Source organism: Thermobia domestica, chromosome 13 (assembly GCF_964235325.1).
Source record: "Thermobia domestica chromosome 13, izTheDome1.hap1.1, whole genome shotgun sequence".
Lineage (NCBI taxonomy): Eukaryota > Metazoa > Arthropoda > Insecta > Zygentoma > Lepismatidae > Thermobia > Thermobia domestica.
In genome coordinates, this window is record NC_137466.1 from 111119695 (window position 1) to 111140976 (window position 21282).

A 21282-nucleotide genomic window follows, 5' to 3' on the forward strand; every position below is an offset into this window, starting at 1 on the left:
GTTCATTGTAAAAAGAACGGAGCTATTCAAATGTATTTGAATCGCCCCGTACTTTTCACAAGGAACATAGAATAGGCGACATTTCTGATCGTCCAGCTTCTATACACAATTGCGAAACGTACGAGCTCAGCCTATTTCTTTTCACACTAAATGATTAAATATGAAAAGTTTTATTCAAACCTGAGTGCGGATATGTTCTTTTGTATTGCATGTTGTAGATCTGGGTTGGACCCATATAGAGCTACATCGGTTAACCATGGAAGCTAAAATGACAATGTGGGTATGGGGAAGATCTGGGTGGGAGATCCCACCCACATCGGTAAACCAGATGTGACCATATAATTTTTACAGATTTAACACCAGATGGATATGTCACCATATCAGATTTGAATAGGGCCATGTACTGCATCTCTGGCGCACGCTACATGCTTGTCCACCATTTTGGATTCAAGTTATGTTTTTCTAATGAAAATAATAGAAAATGACATCGGATACATCTGACATTTTTTCAAAATGTCACTGGTGCAAGTAGTTTTGCCGCACTTCTATCTATGGCGGATCCAAGAGGGCGGTCGGACATTTAGCGTGTTTCAGAGATGCAGTATTTAGACTAAACAAAACAGTATATAATAAAAACATTTTCAGATTGAAGTATTCACATTTTTATTTTTTAAAAAAATAATTAAAATAAAATTTACACAAAACATATTCCCTAACTTTCTTTTTTTATCGTGAACTTCACTCATTGCATAGAGGTATATATTGTACAATTGTTTTGCTGTTTCCAACATAACGAATGGAAATAAATACTTTTAAACACGTAACTTATTATCATTAATATAGAAACAACATAAAAAATGAGTGAATCTTCTCTTGCATCAACTTAATAGTTACCAAACGTTGACACTGTCTTCACCATTTTGTTTCATTCCATATGAAGAGTTCGCAGGAAGGACTATGAAGGGCACGTTTTAAAATGCTCAGAAAATTCTTTCTCAGCACCAAAATGTATAATTAAGATGGTGAAAACACGTCGTAATTCGCTCACGTGTACATTCGCGAGTGGACTACGCCCTGTTTTCACCAACTATTTTGCATCTTTTGGTGTGGAGAAAATATTTTTTGAGCATATTCAAAATGTGACCTTCACTGTTCTTAACGCGTACTCTTCATATACATCATTGTTTCCTTCCACTGAAGAAGGAATCAGCTCTTGTTCCGCGACGTGTGGAAACTATTTAGTTTATTCAAAAAAGGGTTCACTGATAAGTGGCTATTTTCCTGACCCTTATGTCAATATATCATATGTATAATAAAATTAAACACGTAAAAATCATATACACTCTACGTCAACAAAAGCCACTGTAAATAAATTTATTTCAAACATTGAATTTTTCCGCTACACATCCCGACTAGGGAAACTAATATATAATTAAAGAAACTATGCAGATAATATTTATCTTTCTACTTAACCTGAAATAATTTAGAGAAAATTTAGGAAGTTCTTTTCTTCTGTAAATTATTAGTTTCCCATAAATTTTAACTTCTCAAAAGTTTTTTTTTTTTTTTAATCCCACTGTAAAATATCCGTTAATTCGCACACTGGTCTGTAGTGTGGACTCATCCCTTACACTTACACAGACAGCACGGAAGTTCGGAAAGCTCATTATATTCAGTAAAATATGCATGCCACTATAAAGTTTTAATTTGGATAGGTTCTTTGCAGTAAAATACAACATAAAACTTATAAAAATGTATCACTAGGAAATATTTCTGCAAATTAGCGAACTGAAAGTTACTGTGATAAATTAAAAAAAAAAACTATTAATAACGGTTACTTTCATGAAGTTTATAATTCTCTTGTACTTTAACATATTATTGTCTACTATTTTATTTACAATAAGACATTTCGTTCATATAAGTTTGTTTATATCGGACACGCTGCTGAGGGTTGACCACAACTAGCCGCGGGACCGATCACCCCACGGCTTTCTCTCCGGGGCGACTCTGCAAGGTGAATTCAAGTGGTCCTTGGACTCTTGCGGGTTCCCCGCGGAACGACTGTTCATCTTCCCCTAAGTCTTGAGCCTGTTCTCTTCTCCGATTACATCTATAGCCATCCCAATCTCGTGAACCACTTAAGACTTTCCCAATCCGTCGGACAATGTCGCTAGTTTGTATATCAGGAAATCGGAGTTGTACTGCTCCTGAAGAAGAAAAAATGGTAAAAACTCAATGCAATAATACTGTATCACCAGAAGGGACTACACATTTAAATAGCAAATGTCATCATTGAGAAATAACAGATTAATTTTGAAGTTACATAAATAAAATTCGAACGAAAATATAACTTTCTCCTAAAATAGAAAGAAACCTTTTATACATTGCACAAAAAACATCCATTGTACGCATGAGCGCATTATTACGTGCTCGAAAGGCTAATCTAACAGGACATTGTCGTTCGGTGTCAAACAGAGGAAGTAGGGAGTGGAAAACGATATGTGGATGGCTCAGAATATCCACTCGTTTCAAGTCAAAAATTGAAAATTCACTTGCACGGTGCGATTGACAGAAAATTACAACTTCTTTCAGAGGCATAAACAAGGAAAACAATGATACCAGAGTTACGAGGACGGGGTATGGGAGATATTACCGCAAGCTTTACTTTTACTAGGATAATGCGAGAATGGCACCTAAACAAAGGATTTCACTGGTAGTAATCCCCCTCCAAAATCCCTAAAATATATACTAAAAAACGCCATACATCCGAAAGATGAAATTAGACTCTAGTATATATATAACAAAATTCTTTAGGAACTCAGATCCTGCACAGGCGAATCAGCGACACCATCGCGAATAGGGCTTTTCCTCAGTCTCATCCGTGAACGGCAGAATGCTAGGACCTAAAATTATTAGGGGCCCCGAACTACATCGTGGCGTGAATCTAGTGCACATATCTTGAAGTGAGGTCACTTTACTACCTGTTTAAACCATTCCATATTCGTCGCACGACAAAAATCGAAGGATAAATGTGTTGTTTCGACTTCATTAGACTTTTATACGACGCATAGAAATTATATTTACAGTAAAATTTCTAACGGACATCTCAAAATAACGGACAGTTTTCAATTTCCTGGCAGAAATACATTGGGTGCAATGTGAAAATTACTTCTGAATAGCTGACATTCTCAATAACGGACGCGGATACTGAAAACTATTCCCCAGCGTCTATGTAGAACTTCCAACTAACGGACAGCCTGAAATAAAGCTTTGTTATTTTCTTGAATTTCAAGCAATAATAGGCAGGATCGTTAATGTACCGCGCATTGTTGGATGTGATAATCGAACGCAAATGTCTCCATTTATTTGTTTTCAACATGCATTTAGTTTAGTATCCATTTTCAGCAAAAGTTTATTTAATCTTTGTCTATTTGCCTTGCTGCAAGTTGTTAATTTCGAAGAGAGAAAGAGTATTCTGTCCGAACATAATACTATAGAAAAAAAAAAAAAAAACTGTATTAGCTCATTATTAAACAGAAAGACATTTTGCCTACGTTATGTTGCTTATACGAGTAGTACGTTAAGTTTATACTGTAATTTTTTTTTAATAGCGGACATTTCCCAATAATAGGACAGTTATATTCCCTATTTGTGTCCGCTATACAAAAGTTTCACTGAACTAAATCAAACTTAGTAATTCTTCTGTCAGTCTCGTTCGATCCCTAATCGTAATCAAATGCACAGGAACAGGCTGATTTAAATCATTGTATAACCATGTCGTGGTGTATTCAGGCACTTATACCGTACTTTCTCAATAAAAAAATAAATAAATAAATAAATAAATAAAAACGCCTGGGCCCACGTAGACTAGGACTTTTCATTAAATACACATTCCTAATGAGACTTTTCCAGCGATTTTATTCTTACACAAAGAAATCCTGGGATACTACTTTTAAAACTAGACCTGGATGACTTTTGCCCAATGAAATACAATTTGTACATGACGTACCTATAACTACATGGAACAGTTGTAATCCACAAAATTTTTCCTTCCCACGTAATCCGTCAATGCTAAATTTCATTGCGACGTCCCTCGAAAATACTGTCTTCAGAATGGACAATGTCAGTTTTTTGTAGTCCTCTCCACGCCCATTGGAAAGATAATGACACTAAAAAAAAAAAAAAAAACAGTTAGTACATTACCATATGAAATACAACAGCAATATGAAATAAAATTTTATTTTGTCATCAAGCATTAAAAATTATGTAACATTCGTTCATGCAGTTCTCCATTCTGAACAATCTTCTATATTTTCTGCACAGGTCACTAAAATACACTAAGACTACTTTAAATGATTGCAGATGAAGTCGAGAATTGCTGAGATCGTATTGCCCGTTTGTGTTACAAGTTCGCTTCCTGCAAAACCGTCACATCATCATAGTCACTGATTCCACTTACCAAGGTGGAGATGGGTGCTAGAGAACTTCAAAGAAAGTATCCAGGACTTCCCGAATTCCCGAAAAGTGAAGGGACTTCTCAATTATTTGCAAAGCGAAGGCTTGGAGAATCCATGCACCTGTGGAAGTTGCCCTTCAACACTTAATTTTTATGAGAACCCGCGGATGGTTGGAAAGGTTGTAGAAGATGGTACCGGTATTGCCAAACAAGGCATAACTGTAGACATGTCTACGACACGAGGAAACCGTATACCATCCTACCTTATGATTTTGTTGTTGAAACACGAAGGTGCTATACAGTGAAAGCAAGATTTTCGAACTAGTATTGGATTGCATTATTATTGGTAGTAGTAGTAGTATTTAAGATCCAATATGGACACCTAAATTATAAGTCCTAAGAATTCACAGTCCAAACTGCTACCGCTAGAGAAATACTTGATTCGATTTTATTTGATTTGAAAGTGTATTATTAAGAATACGTCACAATCAGCTTTGGATTAAAAAATAAATAAAATACATAAAAATAAAAAAAATACGTCATCTCCAATCCAGTTTGGCTGATGTACCGTACATGTACGCAGCAATGTTATAGGCTCATGACATATCTCATAAAAGAAGTCATACCTGTTCTATATAAAAATGCATGTTAAAAGAATGTGCATTGCGTGCGAAAGGACTCTTCAAAGGCACCGAAAAGCCGAAGTGTAAGTCATTGTCGGCTTACCATCACCTTGTAAAATTAATTTTGTATGCATTGCTGAATTTTGAAACATTCATTTTTGCAATAGAACACCAACGACTTCCTTTATGAGATATCAAGCTGCACTCTCTACGTTGATTGGACAGTGTTTGAATTTTAGGCTTCTGAAATTTATTTTCCCACGCTTTCGACGGCCTGCATCTCCCAACCTATTGATCGGTATGCACATGTCACAAAGCATTTTCTTGTTTCCATGTCAGGTACCCACCCCTACATTGTTTGGTACGCATAATTTTAACAACCTGTACATCCGAAAAAGCATCTGGCCACGAGATCTATTTTTAAAGAATAAAAGTTTTCTTTTTCAAACAATACCTGAAGGATATTTACAAATACTTCGTGTCAATACGAACTTAAGAATACCACTCATCAATTTTGAAGCCATCTCTCTGTCTTTTAAATCTTCTTCTAAATTGTGAACCATAGACAAACTGCGTAAAGGGAGTTTGTCAGCTAGCAGGTTTGCATTTTCTATAGATTGCAAAGCTTCTTTACCACTACAGGGAACTTGGTGCAGCTCATGTATTTTGGCTTCCATTTTATCAACTTTACATTTGAGATGTTTCATATCTAGCTGGATTCTCTGCAGTAACTGGAATATTTTTTCAACGGCTGAAATATCAAAAGAAAGAAAAAAAAGTAAATTAATACAAGACCAAGGAGGCAATGGTACACATTGTTTGAAATATTTTTTATTCTACATTAAAATAGTGTGTGCCGCAACTACCATTAACAAAAGTCATCTAGGTTCTGACCGGCACATAGCTCATATTGACCCTGAAGTCGATACCCACAGCAACATACGGGATGAATTTTAAATCACATATTGATAAAAGCTTCATAATCAATGCATAAACAGTTTTATTTTTATTTTATTTTTTTTAAGTCTATTGCAAGAAAACTACTAATTGCTATTTGAGGGCTTTCCTAATCATTACACCACACTTGGGTCAATTTTATATGTCTGTAGAGCATTTCAAGTGTCTTAATGGAATAAAATAGCCTGCTCGTGTCAATATCTAGGCATTCTACCGTATACGGAAGTTCTGCTGAAAAAGGTTACTGCAAAAACTCCTGTTGCGAGAGAATGCAGTTACATTTGATATTTCAACTTTCAACTTAATGTAGTATAAGAATGATATGCTCCAATGTTTCTCTGCAGAGCCTCCGTATATGGAACAATGTCTAAATATCGATACTAGCAGAGTAACGGTTTCAAATGGGGTGCGAGGAATGCTTAACATTCAAAGAACGTTGATCGCGTCTCTGTGGTGTGACAATTAAGACACCTGAACGGAATTTGCCTAATTTGGGTTCCTTCGAATCTCAGCCAGAGCAACAATAAAAACTTGAGTGTGTGTTGGTAAGCAAGCGAAGAAACCAGGAGCGCCACGAGAGGGCGTATCAGTGTTGCCAGACCGATCAGTTGATAAAGCAGAAGACTCGAAGATAAAAAACAGGAGAAAGCAGTAGACAAATAAAGCGGCGGCATTTGAGTTCAAATCCAGGGAGAGAAAAATTTTGTCATTATTAAGGGGACAGTGGTCAAAACAAGCAGTCCAGAATTCATTATTACTTCCATTTCAAAATAAAACAATACATGCAAAACATAAATATGAATTGTAATTACTTCAAAATGTTTTCCAATGATAAGGTAATCTTTTGGAGATAGAAAGACCCTCATGCCCCCTTTAGATATATTAATAATGTTTGATACAAACGTGTGTGAAGTAAGACGTAGTGAAGAACAAAGTGGGGTGGGAAAATGTCTTATCATACACCTAACTATAGTATAGCTATATGATACAGTCACACGTAAACGTAACATAAGACGGTGTTTCGCTGACGATCGTGGAGAGGTGATCTAAGCTACTTTTCCAACCAGGGGTAAAAGTGGTTCTGAAAAGGTAGGGTGACGCACCATCCCTTGTGCCTATCTTTGCCTATTATAATTTTTTTAGGAAATGGGGGGACGCTATAGATATTTTTTGGAATTGGAGTAACGACGTTCAAACACTTCCAACCCAAGTACCAATCTAAACAGCACGTACTCGTAAATCTTACAGTAAGAATTAAAGAACGCCTACCATCATGCATATAGAAGATGAGCAAAGCCCAATAACTATATGCTGTACAGAGCTTTGTGGATGCATACAGAAAAATTTCCTCCTTTCATATAAGGAAAAAAATGAAAATTCTATATTAATAATAATATATTTCTTTAACTTCTCGAAATAAGGAAAAAGCAGGAGATTGTTCACTTTTAATTTTCTTTCGCAGTAGATCAGTAGAACGTAGAAAAAGCAGGAGATCTCCTGCAAAATCAGTAACTCTGGCAACACTGGGGCGTATCGGTGTCGACTTGACAATTTTGTCTGCTACCTGCGCACAGGCAGTAAGAAAAAACAAATGACTAACAAGACGCTGTTTTGTACAAAAATATAAATTTTTCTGTTTCATAGTACAAACTTTATATCGTCAGCCCGTCGGTTTAGCATTCAAAAGGTTGGGAGTTTAATCGCTCCTAACATACGCTTGCCCACAAGCCTCCTCTAATATGGAACAGAATAGTTCCAAAGCAACCATTCCAACAGGATGCGCTGCAAAACAAAATGTGATAAAACTAGAATTACAGATTATATGTTCTGAATTTTAAAGCCAAGAAGTACTTCCATTACGAAAGGAACGCCGGATCTAGAAATACTTTCGGAGGAGATCTTAAACACTAAAGGTTTCACTGTAAAAAGTAAATCTTATTATGATATATATGTTTTAAAATGTAATTAGTACGAAATTTATATTAGTTACACAAAAATCTATTTTTGAGGAAGAGAAGGGTCCGGACTCCCCCCCCCCTTCCTTCGCACGGCTTGGAACATAACAATTTCAATTTCCAAGCATAAGTTTTATCATAATTTCATTTTTCATTAACAAAAATTGGTGATAATCTCGGAGACTACTATACGCTATCTCAGACTAGTTGATAGGAAAACAAGAACACTCCCCTACTCTCCACCTCTTTCTCGCCGCAAGAGGGGAAAGTAGGAATACCACCCCTGACAGGGAAGGAAACGTTTGAGACATTCATATCAGTATTGTTTAAAATCTAAATTTTCCACTTCACTACGCGCGCGCTATCTGTCAATGTGAAGGAGTTTGCTGTTCCTTTTAGCTACTCTTAACCCACCCATGATTCACAACTTCAATTAATATGTTATTTTAAGAAAAGGATATAGCATTGTTTATGTATTTTATAGGACTAATAAATATTGATTTGACCATAACAGTTATTTATAAACCAAATTTATGCTGATTCTTTTATTTGACATATGTTCCCACTGTAAAGAAAGAAACAAAAATAGTTGTATATTCGATTGGACATCGAATACGTGGAATATCGCTGTGAAGATTGTATGAATTTAGCGTGTGTGAACTCTGTAGTGTGTGAAAATACTGTTGTGCTTGTATATAGTAGGGATTGTATTAGTGGATGTATGTGTAATACATACAAAAATATATTTATTTATTTATTTGTAACGTGTTTTTAGTGTGCGTGTTAAGCAAGATTCTAGAATCTCTTCCAGTTCTGTGATAAAACATAAACGCGGAAAAGCTTTGAGAAGTGGTGAGAGGCCTGCGTTTTGAATGTGTTTAATTCTTTGAGAGAACATCATCCTCATTTAAAGGTAGAACAATTGGCCGACATGACTGCAAAACAGACAGGGGTGGGACAAGCAACTGTGTACAGAATCCGACGGGAGGCTAAATTTAATGAAAATAAACTGAAAAGTCAAAAAGACGCGCAAAAGCACTTCCCTACTTGAAAAATACGACGATTTTACGAAGTCGGCTATTCGATCGAAGGTACATCAGTTCTTTTTCCGAAATGAGTTGCCAACGTTAGATACGTTAAATAAAATTGTCAGCAATAAACACCGATGATGACCTTCCATTTTTCTCTCGTGCAACTTTGCACAGACTATTAAAAGTTATTAAATTTAAATACGCGTTGCGCAACAGGAAAGGTTTCATAGTTGATAGGGATGATATTGTGATCTGGAGGAGAAAGTATCTCCGCTATCTTCATGGAAAACTGCAGGCCAGTAGCCAGTCCAAAAATGTAAAGGGGGTCCGGTAGAATTTAGGGGGGATCCAATCACATTATAGTTCATCAACATATTATTGTTCATTTTCAAGTCTACAGTGAAAATTTTAGGGAAGCCAGTAAAAATTTAGGGGGGCCGGCCCCTAGACCCCCTTTGATACGGGCCTGAAAAGGAGTCGACACACTTTTTAGTTTTCTTGTCATATGTTGTTATATTATTGTTGCCATATGTTACGGAGGAATGGGGGCTCAGTGGTACATTATTTACTTCCGGTCCGGTCCTTGGTCATGTAAATTCGTGGCTAATGGCATTGTGTCAGTGAGTTTTCTCGGGGTTCTCCCTTTGCTGCCACTTTCCTCTTCCATCAATACTTCCTTATCATTCATTTTCCATTATCATAGTCTCCTTTAATCTATATGGCATACGTGCGAGACGTTAACTAAATATGTCCTTTCATTTTTTTCATGCATATGTTGGTGTATTAACAAAAAAGAAACCTGATAAAATCATCGTGCTGATACAATAAATTGTGTACAAGGTCCAACCCTGCCATCAGTTGTAATGCGCACTCGAGTAGCAAACATAGTCCGCTATTCCAACGCTTCTGCACACCCCCCGCTTTTTAAATTAATGAGCATACTTAAATTGAGTTGACAGTTACTTGTTAACCTGTTTTGGTTACTCTGTTTAATGTGTTAAGAACGAAGAAGTACGTACACGTTTACCTGAGAGTTTCAATCCGTTATTTACACACTGTTTTTTTTAAGTATCTATTTGGTCTAGGAATTAATTCGTGCGGTTTTACAAAAGATGGCGTAACTAGCTTATTGTCCCATAGTTTCGTTGATCCAAACATGCGTTGAAAACTACTGTCATTGAGCATCTTGTTTAGTATATGTCAGTTGCTTGAAGCGGAAACAACAACATTTATTCTTCAACTGAAAATGGCGCATTTTGTGCCTGATAAAGTGTTTTTGCGGGGAGTTATTCTTCATTGCTTTAACATGAAGAAAAGTGCTACCGCAAGTCATCATATTTTAGTGGAAGTGTTTGGTGACCATGCTCTAGCTGAGCGAACGTGTCAGAAGTGGTTTGCACGGTTTAAAGGTGGTGATTTCAGCTTGGAAGACCAAAAGCAATTTGGACAGCCAAAAGAATTTGAAGATGAAGAATTGAGAGCATTGCTTGATCAGGATTCGTGTCAAACGCAGGACGAACTTGCAGAAGCATTTGGAGTTGAGCAAACAACAGTTTCCAAACGTCTCAAAGCCATAGGAATGATTCAAAAGATGTCTTATTGGGTTTCACATGAATTGAAAAGAAAGACGTTGAAAGAAGAAAAACAGTTTGCGAATTGCTGCTTCAAAGACAGAAAAGGAAGAGATTTTTGCATCGAATTGTAACTGGTGATGAGAAGTGGATTCATTACGAGAATCCTAAACGAAAAAAGGCCTGGGTGAAGCAAGGTGAACCAGGTCCTTCACAACCGAAACGAGATATTCATTGTGCAAAGGTTATGCTGTATATATGGTGGAATTTGAAACACGTGGTGTACTATGAACTTCTGAAACTTGGTGAAACTATTAAAGGACACCGCTATCGACAACAATTAATGCGTTTGAAGCAAGCTCTGGCCTGAAAACGACCAGAATGGAATAACAGGCATAATAAACTTATTTATCAAGATGATAACGCTCGACCACATGTCGCAAAACCGGTCAAAACCTATTTGGAAAATGTCGGATGGAAAGTGTTACTCCACCCGCGATATTCACCAGACACTGCTCCGTCTGACTACTACTTGATCGATTGCATGAATAACGATTTGATTGGACAGCGGTTCACTTCTTCAGAAAATATCGAAAAATGGATCTTTGATTAGATTGCGTCAAAAGATGAGGAATTCTTTCGACACGGAATCCGTAAATTGCCTGAAAGATGGGAGAAAGTAGTGGCTAGCGATGGACAATATTTTTGTTAACGTATTCATTTACTTTGTTTTTGAAATAAAGCTTCAATTTTTATTAAAAACCGCACGAATTAATTCCTAGACCAAATACATAGCAGCGAATGGGGGCTTGTATTGCTAAAGAGAACAGCAACACAACCCCCGTCTCAAACTGTAGGCAGCTAGCAGGTGGGTGGTGGGGATAGAAGTTCCTATCAACTTGTCTGAGATAGATTTTAGGTCAAGGCGGCCACACTAAGTGGTCGGAGAATATCGATGCATTGACTACGTGCTACCACACTCTCGAGCTAGCAGGGTTCAAAATGTCTCTAAAGAAGCAATATAGTCTTCATTTTGTTTGGTTATTTAATAATGACGACACACGTAACTAAGCTTAGCAATACAGTTTAATCTTTGGATACTTACTACTGCCAATTCCTAAACGAGCTGATGTGAAGGTACTGTCTGTATCTGCACATGAAGTAGTGGCAACTGACGACGCTGACATTCTGCATGGAGTTTGGATTTGGGAGTGGGATGGTGAAGATCCGTTTGGACTTTTACGATGTGATGCAGACGAGCAACCTCCGTTTGAATTGTGCACCATAGATGATACGTTTACCTCCGCAGTTCCTCCTATAGATACTCCAAGCGACTCTGAAAGCAAGTAATGAAATTATACAAACATCCAGTTTTTACTAGACTGTTAGGTATACAATAAGCAGGTGACAACTTATGGTTTTAAAAGCATGTTTAAAATGTTACAATGATTACATCCAGTATTCTATCTGTAGGGGGATGGCTGGAACTTCCTCCTCTCTGTTTCTCGAAATACCTCTCAACCTTGGATATGGTGGAAATAAAACCCACTTTTTTGAGCTATTGACGAATTTATCCCCCTCTCCGGAAATCGCAGAAATCGTACATTGATTACATTAACTCACAACGTTAAAAGATACTAACGCTGTTTATCTGCTTGTTTGATCTTGTCCTAAATAGACTCCCTATCATAATTAAATGAATATTTAATGTGTACGTTATTTTTCATTTATTTATTTATTTATTGATGTATACTCATAATAGAACCAATTTAACGACACAGTTTGCATTACGAGCCCGGTTTTTCTGTAGTTAACCATCATGAGAAGATAGCATTTATCCGATAAAAGGGGAAAGTATTAACAACCTCGTTAAAAAAAAAAAAAAAGAACAAAAACAACTAGCAAGCCTTTTCATAGAAATAAATTACTTGAGACTAGATCTGAGTCTGAATGATTTGTTACGTAAGACTTGCTTGAATATAGCAAGTAGCCAATTTTGGACGCCAAATTGAAAAACTTGTTTATAAAAATAAACAAACTAGACATCTTATTTTTAGTTGTTAGGGCTTCTCACTCCAAGCTTGTTGTACACATTACAACAACTACTCTGCACATCTAACGAATAAATTGTTTTCAAGAGGTTCATAAAACATTGTAGGTTACTTCTATCTGTCTACTATTTCAGCCAGCCTTACTTTTGAATGTTTTTCAGACGAAGTAGCAATAAACTTTCTCCAAAATAGTATATAGTTTCACATTTAAGTAACGTCTGCACTGGCATAGTAATACGAAAGAACAGTGTTTCTTTCAGGCCTGTTTTTTTTGCCCCCCCCCCCCGGACGAAATGGTTAAAACGTACTGGAATAGAACCAGCAGAGGGAAATATATGGTTTCAGTCCCTCCGAATACTAAGAGTAACCCCCGGAACATTTTTTTCTGAAACAAACACTGCGAAAGAAGGTCAACTCTCTGGCAATAAAGAATCGCCCACGAAATCTTGATAATTTTAACTTTCACACATTTAAAAAAATATATATTTAAAACGCGATTCAATACATAGTCCTATGAAACAAATCAGCTACGAGCTAAACTTTTAATTTGCGTTGAAATTACTATCAAGAGAGATATATATATGAGGAGACAAGCAGTGTTCTTGAACGAAATTATGAATATAAAATATATTTAGCATGAATATAAAATATAATTACCTTTCCGAATAGGTGCTGGGGGACTTGGAACACTACATTCGTTAAAAGTTTCATATGGTCTTTTCTTAGTTCCTGGATATGAGTCATCACTGTCCTCTTCAGACAAATATCTTTGTGGCTTTCTGCGACATCTTCTTGAATAAATTTCTTCGTCAGAAGAATCACTACTAACGTTTGAAGTCAGTAAAGCTTTGTCAGCCTTTGCTGCAGCTTTTTGAAATGAATCTGAAATGTTAAAAAATACATATATTCTACAGTTACTGATAAGGGAAAGTAGCTGCGAAATTATTCTTGGCATGAAAACCATACACGATAAGAAAGCAACATGGTTATGGATCTACCCTCAGTTGTGATTTCTTTGCTAACTGTAAAACATTAAATATTAGAATATCCCAAATAAAACAAATCTGTTTACGAACTAAATACTCTTGTTTATGTAAAGTTATTCACGACTGAAATTCGAGAGTAAGAAAGCCTGTAACAGAACTAAGAATAGAAGGCCTAAGAATACTAGCATTTTTATTTTATTTATTTATTTTTTAACTTTATTTAACGTACCTTTGACATTTCCTGCTCACGATAAGATACTGCAAGGCTGGATTTGGAGAGAGTTATCCAGGCCTTGTCTTTAAGGTACTATATTCAGCATTTGCCTGATTTGACTGAGTATAAGATCCCGGAAAAAACTCTAGCATAGTTAACACAAACACAAACACACACACACACACACACAAAGAAAAAATCCTTCTTATTTCTCTGACTGGAGTTGCTACTTTTCCCTGACTTCTTTATTTTTTTCCATATACTATTTACTTTATTTAACGTTATTTCAAAAGCACTTTGGGAATCCTATAAGAAACGTCATGGATTCTAAAAGCTAATTTAGTATATAAGGTCCTAACATAAAAAGTTCATTTTAGGTCATACAAATATATATCAACTCATACCAACTTGTAATGTAGAGGACACCATTTTTTCTTTTTTCTTCAATAAGACTGTATTCCAGCAATGTATTAAAATAGAAGACATTTTTTAAGCATATTTGTCACGAAACAACTGGTGACAGGAAGCTATGAATTTGAACAAGCTTACTTTATGAGTTTTATTTACCAACTAAGCTTCTCGAACTGTAGTCACAAGTATACAAATTACAATGGAATTAAACCTTTAAACTTTTCCTTGTTTTGACGAAAATATCCTCACAAATTTCGACCTGTAACGCTGGAGCGTCGAACAGGTGAGTTCACCGTTAGTAACCGTTATAAACGAATAAAACAGGAACAAACGTAATCCGAAACAACCTCTTGCAATTTCCCTGGCATTTATGTTTATTTCTTGTTTTCCTGATTTTCCAGAATGCGGACATGGTGTCTAGTCAGGATGGCCAGCCACCGGGCTGAAATCTGCGACCTACCAAATACTAAGATAACGCGCTACCAACTGAATCACGGCTGCTCCGTATGATAGATCTTGCTATTCAATGCAGAAAATAGTGAAATAATATTACATTTTGACTCAAAATTGAGGTATAAATACTCAAAAACACAACGAGACAGATAAAAAGAAAATACAAATAGTACTCACTGGATTGTCCATAGATTTTTATGTTCACAACTGTCCAATCAGCAGATGGCTCCTTACAGTCCCTGATAAAATTTTGAATACGCGTAACGGATGATGTCTTAGGCCAAAGGCATTCATTTTCGTTTTTAAGCCATTTACTAGGTATAACTTCTAATGCTCCGTCCTCGTCAGTGAAAGCTGCTACGCAAAACTTTTTTCTTCCTGAGCTCATGTTGATTCTGTCCACAGATATGCTCTTAAAAAAAAAAAAAAAAAAAAAAAAAACTGAATGAGAAAACACTGCAGCGTATTTCTCTTCCAAACACACAATACATTTTGATGTCACAGAGGTAAGGGAAGCACGGGATATCTTATTCGACAGTTTGCCACACATAAACAAATACCAACTGCGAACTGCATGGGAAGGAATAATAGTCACCTTCTATCGGAACATCCAAATATATCAACCAAATGGATGGGTGATCATTCGAACTATTTGTCTCAATAATATTAGTAACTTTGCCTATTTTCCCTGTAGTGACTTGAACAAAACTGTCCTTATCAACAGAGATACCAATCATGAATCCACTGTAACTCACTGCTCTATATTCTTCACCCACAACCGCTAAACATATGGTCCTCCGCTATACGGTTTTTTCAAAGCTAATTTGCGGTATTCCTGGAAGTGAACTCACGAATAGATCAGGGTTGGCAAAAACCATGGTTTTTATTGAAAAAAAAACTGTTTTTTTTTGGTTTAAACCAGTTTTTTTATTTAAACCAGGTTTTTTGGTTTAAATAATTTGCTCCATATATTCATATCATATATGGACAGAAATAAGTTTGTTTCGCCTTGATGTTATTATGCAACAACCGGGTTATACTGGAAGGGGTCACATAAGCTTAAAGCGGAATAAAAACCGCTTCTCGAGTTACATCCGAGAGAAATTGTCCTCCATTTGAACTCGGAACCAGGACTAATTGGCCACAAATGCAATACGTCTGCCGACGCACTCACGAAGGAATCCTGATAAAAATACGTTGTACTGATCTTTACATGCTTCTTAATATAACTGTCAAGAGTCATTTCAGAAGAACAAAAAGATAAACAGTTGCACAAGTGAAACCATTATACAGAATTACATATGGACAATTTCAAAGTAGTACGGAGTACAGTAATTTAGTTCAAGTTAGTTAACAACGACTTTTATTGGTCGAAATTAAAGAAATACAACGACTTAATTTGCATATCAGTAAGAAAAGTGATTAAAGATACGAATTATTTGAGTCCACTTTGGCTCAGACTCATTTATACATAAATAGATATCAAAGATACTTCTCATTTCACTAAATGCCTCTCGTGAGGTCTGTATGACCCCCCTCCCACACACACACACAAAGTACGGCATTTCGATGTATTTTATCAATAGTAAACATTGAAACGAAACAATATTTAGAATTTTTCTTTGATTGCAATTACATAACAATAACAACAACTACAAAAAAAATCACAAAACAAACATACATAAACTTACTTTAAAAAAGTTGCTTTTGTAGTATAATCTTTTTGAGTAATGAATGGGGAATTTAGGTCTGAATATAATACGAATAATATACGGGAGTGAAACGTAATAACCCACAAATGTGTGTTTACCAAGATTTTACAAACACTTACACTTTTACGAACATTTTTCGTTTTTTGGTTTAAACCAGTTGGTTTTTTTGAAAAAGAAAAAAAACAGCTAGTTTAAACCTTGGTTTAAACCAGCCAACCCTGGAATAGACACAATCATATTATCTTCGTAGCTTTCGCTTAAACATCCGCAGCGTTGTGGACGGAAAATGCACATAGATGAAACAGTAAAAAAAAAAAAAAAAAAAGTCACGTTTGTTTTTCTTCTCTACTGTTTCATCTATGTGCATTTTCCAATCATAACGTCGAGGATGCTTATTATTTAAGATAATCTGATTGTCTATTCGTGAGTACATTTCCTATTTTCCTTATTTTGGACCATTTTTGTCATTAGGCTCCGTTTTTATCCATGTGATATATCCACTCTACTCCTTATCTTCCCTTCTTAGGCAATGAAGTAAATTTTAATTCAACGACATCGAACGTCTAAAATTGTTATGACCAGACTTGCCCCGCTTTTTATTCGCATAAAAAATATAGCATCTCTAGTATCTAACCCTTATACACTATATTAACTGTGTTTCGACCTTAACAATGTATTTATACGGCCTACTGTTTCTCTCATACAATATCTGGAATATGTTGTACCTGTACATGATGTATAAAAGGTTTGCGGTAACCACTGAAGCACCGTAGCTCAATGGTAGAGCGTGGGTAGCATTCAGGAGGTTCTGGGCTTGATCCCAGGGGTTGTTCCCCGTAGATAAGTGGTAACACTTGCTACCTTATAATCCATGATTCCGGGTTAGATTCCTGTGGGGATAAAGGTAATTTGTATCCCACGTAAAACTGTAGGTCCCGTCCTTGGAAGCTCAACAACTCGTTCAAAACGTTAACTTGAATCCACTCACACTCAATTACCATGGTCCACTATTCAAACAGTTTTCTCACTTATTTGCCAAGATCAAATTCAATGACTTTTCCAAGTTTTACACGTCACTACCCAGAACTTCACTGTACTGTTTCCTTAACTTGTTTCATGGTTGGCACATCATCCTGTAAGTTATTTCAGAAGAGATCTAACCAACCTAGCTAGTTTTTAGGCAAATCTAGTTTCTGAGTGACAATCATAGGCTAAGTAACCTACGTGTGAATCTGTATTTTCATGGCCAATTCTAGTTTTCAAATGGCGGTTACAGGCAAACCAACGTAGTGGCAGACATAAACTAACCTAATATGACCTAATCGGCAAGACCTTATTTTGATTATTTATTTACTCATGGGAAGGACAAAAAGGGATCGATCCTTCAGGTAAAACTAGGATTTGGACAGGAAGTGGCCCTGGCCTTTCAAGAGAACGTACTTCGCATTGTGGGAGGGAGGAAAGCCTCAGGCAGGCCTGCGCAGGATTCCAACCCACGTTCGAACTACCCAAGTGCTGCGTGACAGGCGGATGCTCTTCCCCTAGACCAACAGCTGGGTTCAAGATCTTACGTTGCGCAGAACAGCGAAAGTATGCGCTCACCTAAAGTTTATTAAGTACAAGGAGCAAAATAGTAAATTAACTTACTTAAAATTGAGTTACAAGTTATATTTATCAACACTGTGTCCCTTGTACTTAACACAAATCAGTTGTGATGCGTGTGCATCTACCACTGTTTTATACAAAGTAAAATCTTGCTGATCTTAACCTAACCTGAAACTATGCGAAAATGTGCCAATTCGGTAGTGAATAACTCGATAGTACCTCCATTTGTCATAATCTCTCAATTTAAAGTACTTTTTAACGCATTTTTAAGTAGTAAATAAACTTGTTCCAATATTTGGCCGTCTCGGCCTGAGCCTCCTATGCCTGAAGACTATAAATCAAAATTATTCACGACTAAGTATAGTGATATCTACACATGTTTGCACCTGTAACAACAAAACCAGTACCAGATTTGTTGCATCGAGCGCGGACTATAAACTAACCAAAATTTATTTGGAACAGTTTATGTGGATCTCTTAATCTATAGTCGACATCGTTCATGCAAATCAAAGATAAAATATGCATTCTATTAATGGAAGAAAAATAATTTTAATACTCACCTTCAATAATAAATACGAATTGATGGTAAAACCACAACAAACAACAGTCATTCCTGCTTTTCCCTCGCTTCGCACCGCTTGTGGCGCCATACGGTGTTATGGTTTTAAAACTGTGAACAGTTGACAAACAATCTGCGTACTCCGATCGACATCGATTCGACATAGATCGAGGCCGAATCGAAAAATTACTTTTTCAAATAATTGCCACAGAACCATCAAAATGTTAATTTCATGTGTTTCAAATTTATTCATTGTAAAAAGGAAATGTTTCCATGCTTTTTTCTTTTTGGTGGGCAAGCCTATTTATATCCCACGTGGGACCTATATCGGTAAATCAACATCGGCAAGCCCACCAAATTCCCACGTGGGACCCATATCAGTAAATCAACCTCGGCAAGCCCACCAAGTTCCCATGTGGGACCCATATGGGAACTTGGTGGGTTATTGTGGGGCAGTTTAGATCCACGACGCCGACATTGGCCGATGTCGCACAAATATGGGTCCCACGTCGGCGTGCTACTGGGGTCGCACCATAGCCACTTAACGGGCTGGATCGCGCTAGTTAGGCGAAACGAGAAGCTTCCAGAAACTAACTACATTGCGGGCACCAAAGAATGGGAAATGTCAATTGTTCCCTGAGCTGACAAGGCGTAGGCGAAACAGGAGTGTTGCAGAAAAGTATTGTTCCAATGGAAGAGGAACAAGGCCATCGTTGGACCGACGTCTCACTAGGAACGGAAGATAGTGGGGCCAATGCTAGAAGAGGACATGGAATCCATAGGAGACACCCAGAACCAGGACCAGGATATGGGACGCAACGTGCACTAACTTTCATTATAAATATAAAAATAGGCCTAAAAAGTATAACGAACATTTTCGGCGAAACAATCTTGAAAATTCTAAATTAAAAGTATTTTTTTCACCAGGTGTAAATTTAGTGTACAGTGTGATTACAACGTATTAAAATTTATTCATCCCAATGAAATCTGTGCTCATCATTCTCCACAGGAAGTTCATTAAGGTATGTAGAAATTGTGCCAATATTATGTATTCTTTTCAGCTGTCCTGGAGTTGTCCGAGTCCTGTGCGATATGGTTAACCAACATCCATATGTTGTTGCGCGAGTGGGAGATAGTATTGACTCCTTATACCTGGACTAAAACTGCGTTAACCTTGAAAATTAGAGTCTCATCTTTGCTGGAAATTCTAAAGTAATTTGAGTTCATTTTGTTCAGCATAATCTATTTATCAATTTAAATTAAAATTTTGCTCTACCGACATTTAAATCAGCTCTGCCGACTTTGCTAGTAAATTTGCATATAATTAAGATTATTTACATTGCATTCAAATTAACTTCATTAATATATTTTCATTTTATTATTATTATTATTTACATTAAATTGTTCAAAATTTAAATTCACCTCTATCAGTGCCCTACACAAGTTGTTCTAACCACCTGTTTGTGTTATATTTTAACACAAACGCGTTAACACATAGGCATGTCGTTGAAATAACACGATTTTTTACAGTATGATACTATTAAACACAGCGACCTAGAGAACTGTAAATTTAACACTAATATCTGTCATTCTCGATTACTTTTAAAATCTCGCCCCCTCTCTGCGGAGCGGAGTATGACCTTGAATGGGATTACAACTGTCACTATTCATCACAGCGACAACAAAAACTGTGTTCAACTCTAATATTGGTCGTTTTCGGAGGCGGCAAATTATTTAGAGCACAGGGGCGCATAATATATAAACACAGGGCTGGTTTCAACTTGCCAATTATTTACTTAGATTAATTATTCATGCTAAAATTCCTTTACTTGATATGTATATCTTTAATTTGATAACCTTTAGTAATAAAATTCTTTGAATAGTAGGAACTAGGAACTAGTTTACTTTATATATATATATATAACTCTGACATAGGTGTCTAGCTATATCTAATTTTGAACAGGGAATTCCAACAGATAGCTATACTGAGATGCTTTAGAATATCATGATATTTTCAACGTATTAAAATATATATTAAAAAAATGAAACGAAGATTCTTTTACTTTCTACTCTTCTTCACAAAGTTCGTAACAATGAAAAGATTTATAATAGACATCAATAGACAAGTATGTGAACCAATAAATAAAACACACGTTTATTTGTAAGAAAATGTATATTTATCACATACATCCACGACTTACAAACAAACAATTTCTCTCTCACACACACATACATACATACATAAACACTTCTATAAAACGACGTTAAAAATCCATACAAGGGTTAGGATCACTGGTAAATTTCTCCCAAATGGCGTATTGTCTTTCAGGTCGAATCTTATGGCCTGTAAATTTATTAACCAGTTCGCAATCGTCTTTTACGATGGATCCACAACTAAACATGTTATTGTGCTTTGGAGGATGAACACCAATCGCACGAGCACAATGCCCTGTTACGAACACATCTTCTATCCTCACCAGTCTCAGAGTCCTCGATATTTTATACAGTTGCGGAACAATATCGCCTGATACAACATATCCAGCACCAGCCACGAATAAAGGATGGGCGCTTGGAGGCGTTATTCCGTCTGGATGAATTGGTTTCGGTGCATTATATTGCTTTATACAACCTGCAACGAAAAAGAGAAAAGCAATTAACTCATTAGCATATACAAACATTGACCAACTTTATAGCATTC

General features: G+C 36.4%; 2 protein-coding genes across 2 annotated transcripts in view; both read right to left on the reverse strand.

Moving 5' to 3' along the window:
• Positions 1-370: 370 nt before the first annotated feature.
• Positions 371-19025, reverse strand: LOC145668427 (uncharacterized). The gene is made up of 7 exons (XM_081736263.1): positions 18586-19025; positions 14886-15120; positions 13302-13526; positions 11699-11929; positions 5534-5830; positions 4010-4169; positions 371-2207 (listed from the first exon to the last, which is right to left on the reverse strand). The coding sequence occupies exons 1-6, from the start codon at positions 18673-18675 to the stop codon at positions 4072-4074; spliced, it is 1176 nt and encodes a 391-aa protein (XP_081592389.1). The 5' UTR covers positions 18676-19025; the 3' UTR covers positions 371-2207; positions 4010-4071.
• A 1713-nt stretch (positions 19026-20738) lies between these two features.
• The window catches only part of LOC145668428 (beta-1,3-galactosyltransferase 1-like), a 130993-nt gene continuing 130449 nt past the window's right edge, over positions 20739-21282 (reverse strand). The window contains exon 3 of the mRNA XM_081736264.1: positions 20739-21213. Within this exon, the coding sequence (XP_081592390.1) occupies positions 20849-21213 (365 nt within the window). The 3' untranslated portion in view covers positions 20739-20848. The remainder of the gene's footprint in view (positions 21214-21282) is intronic.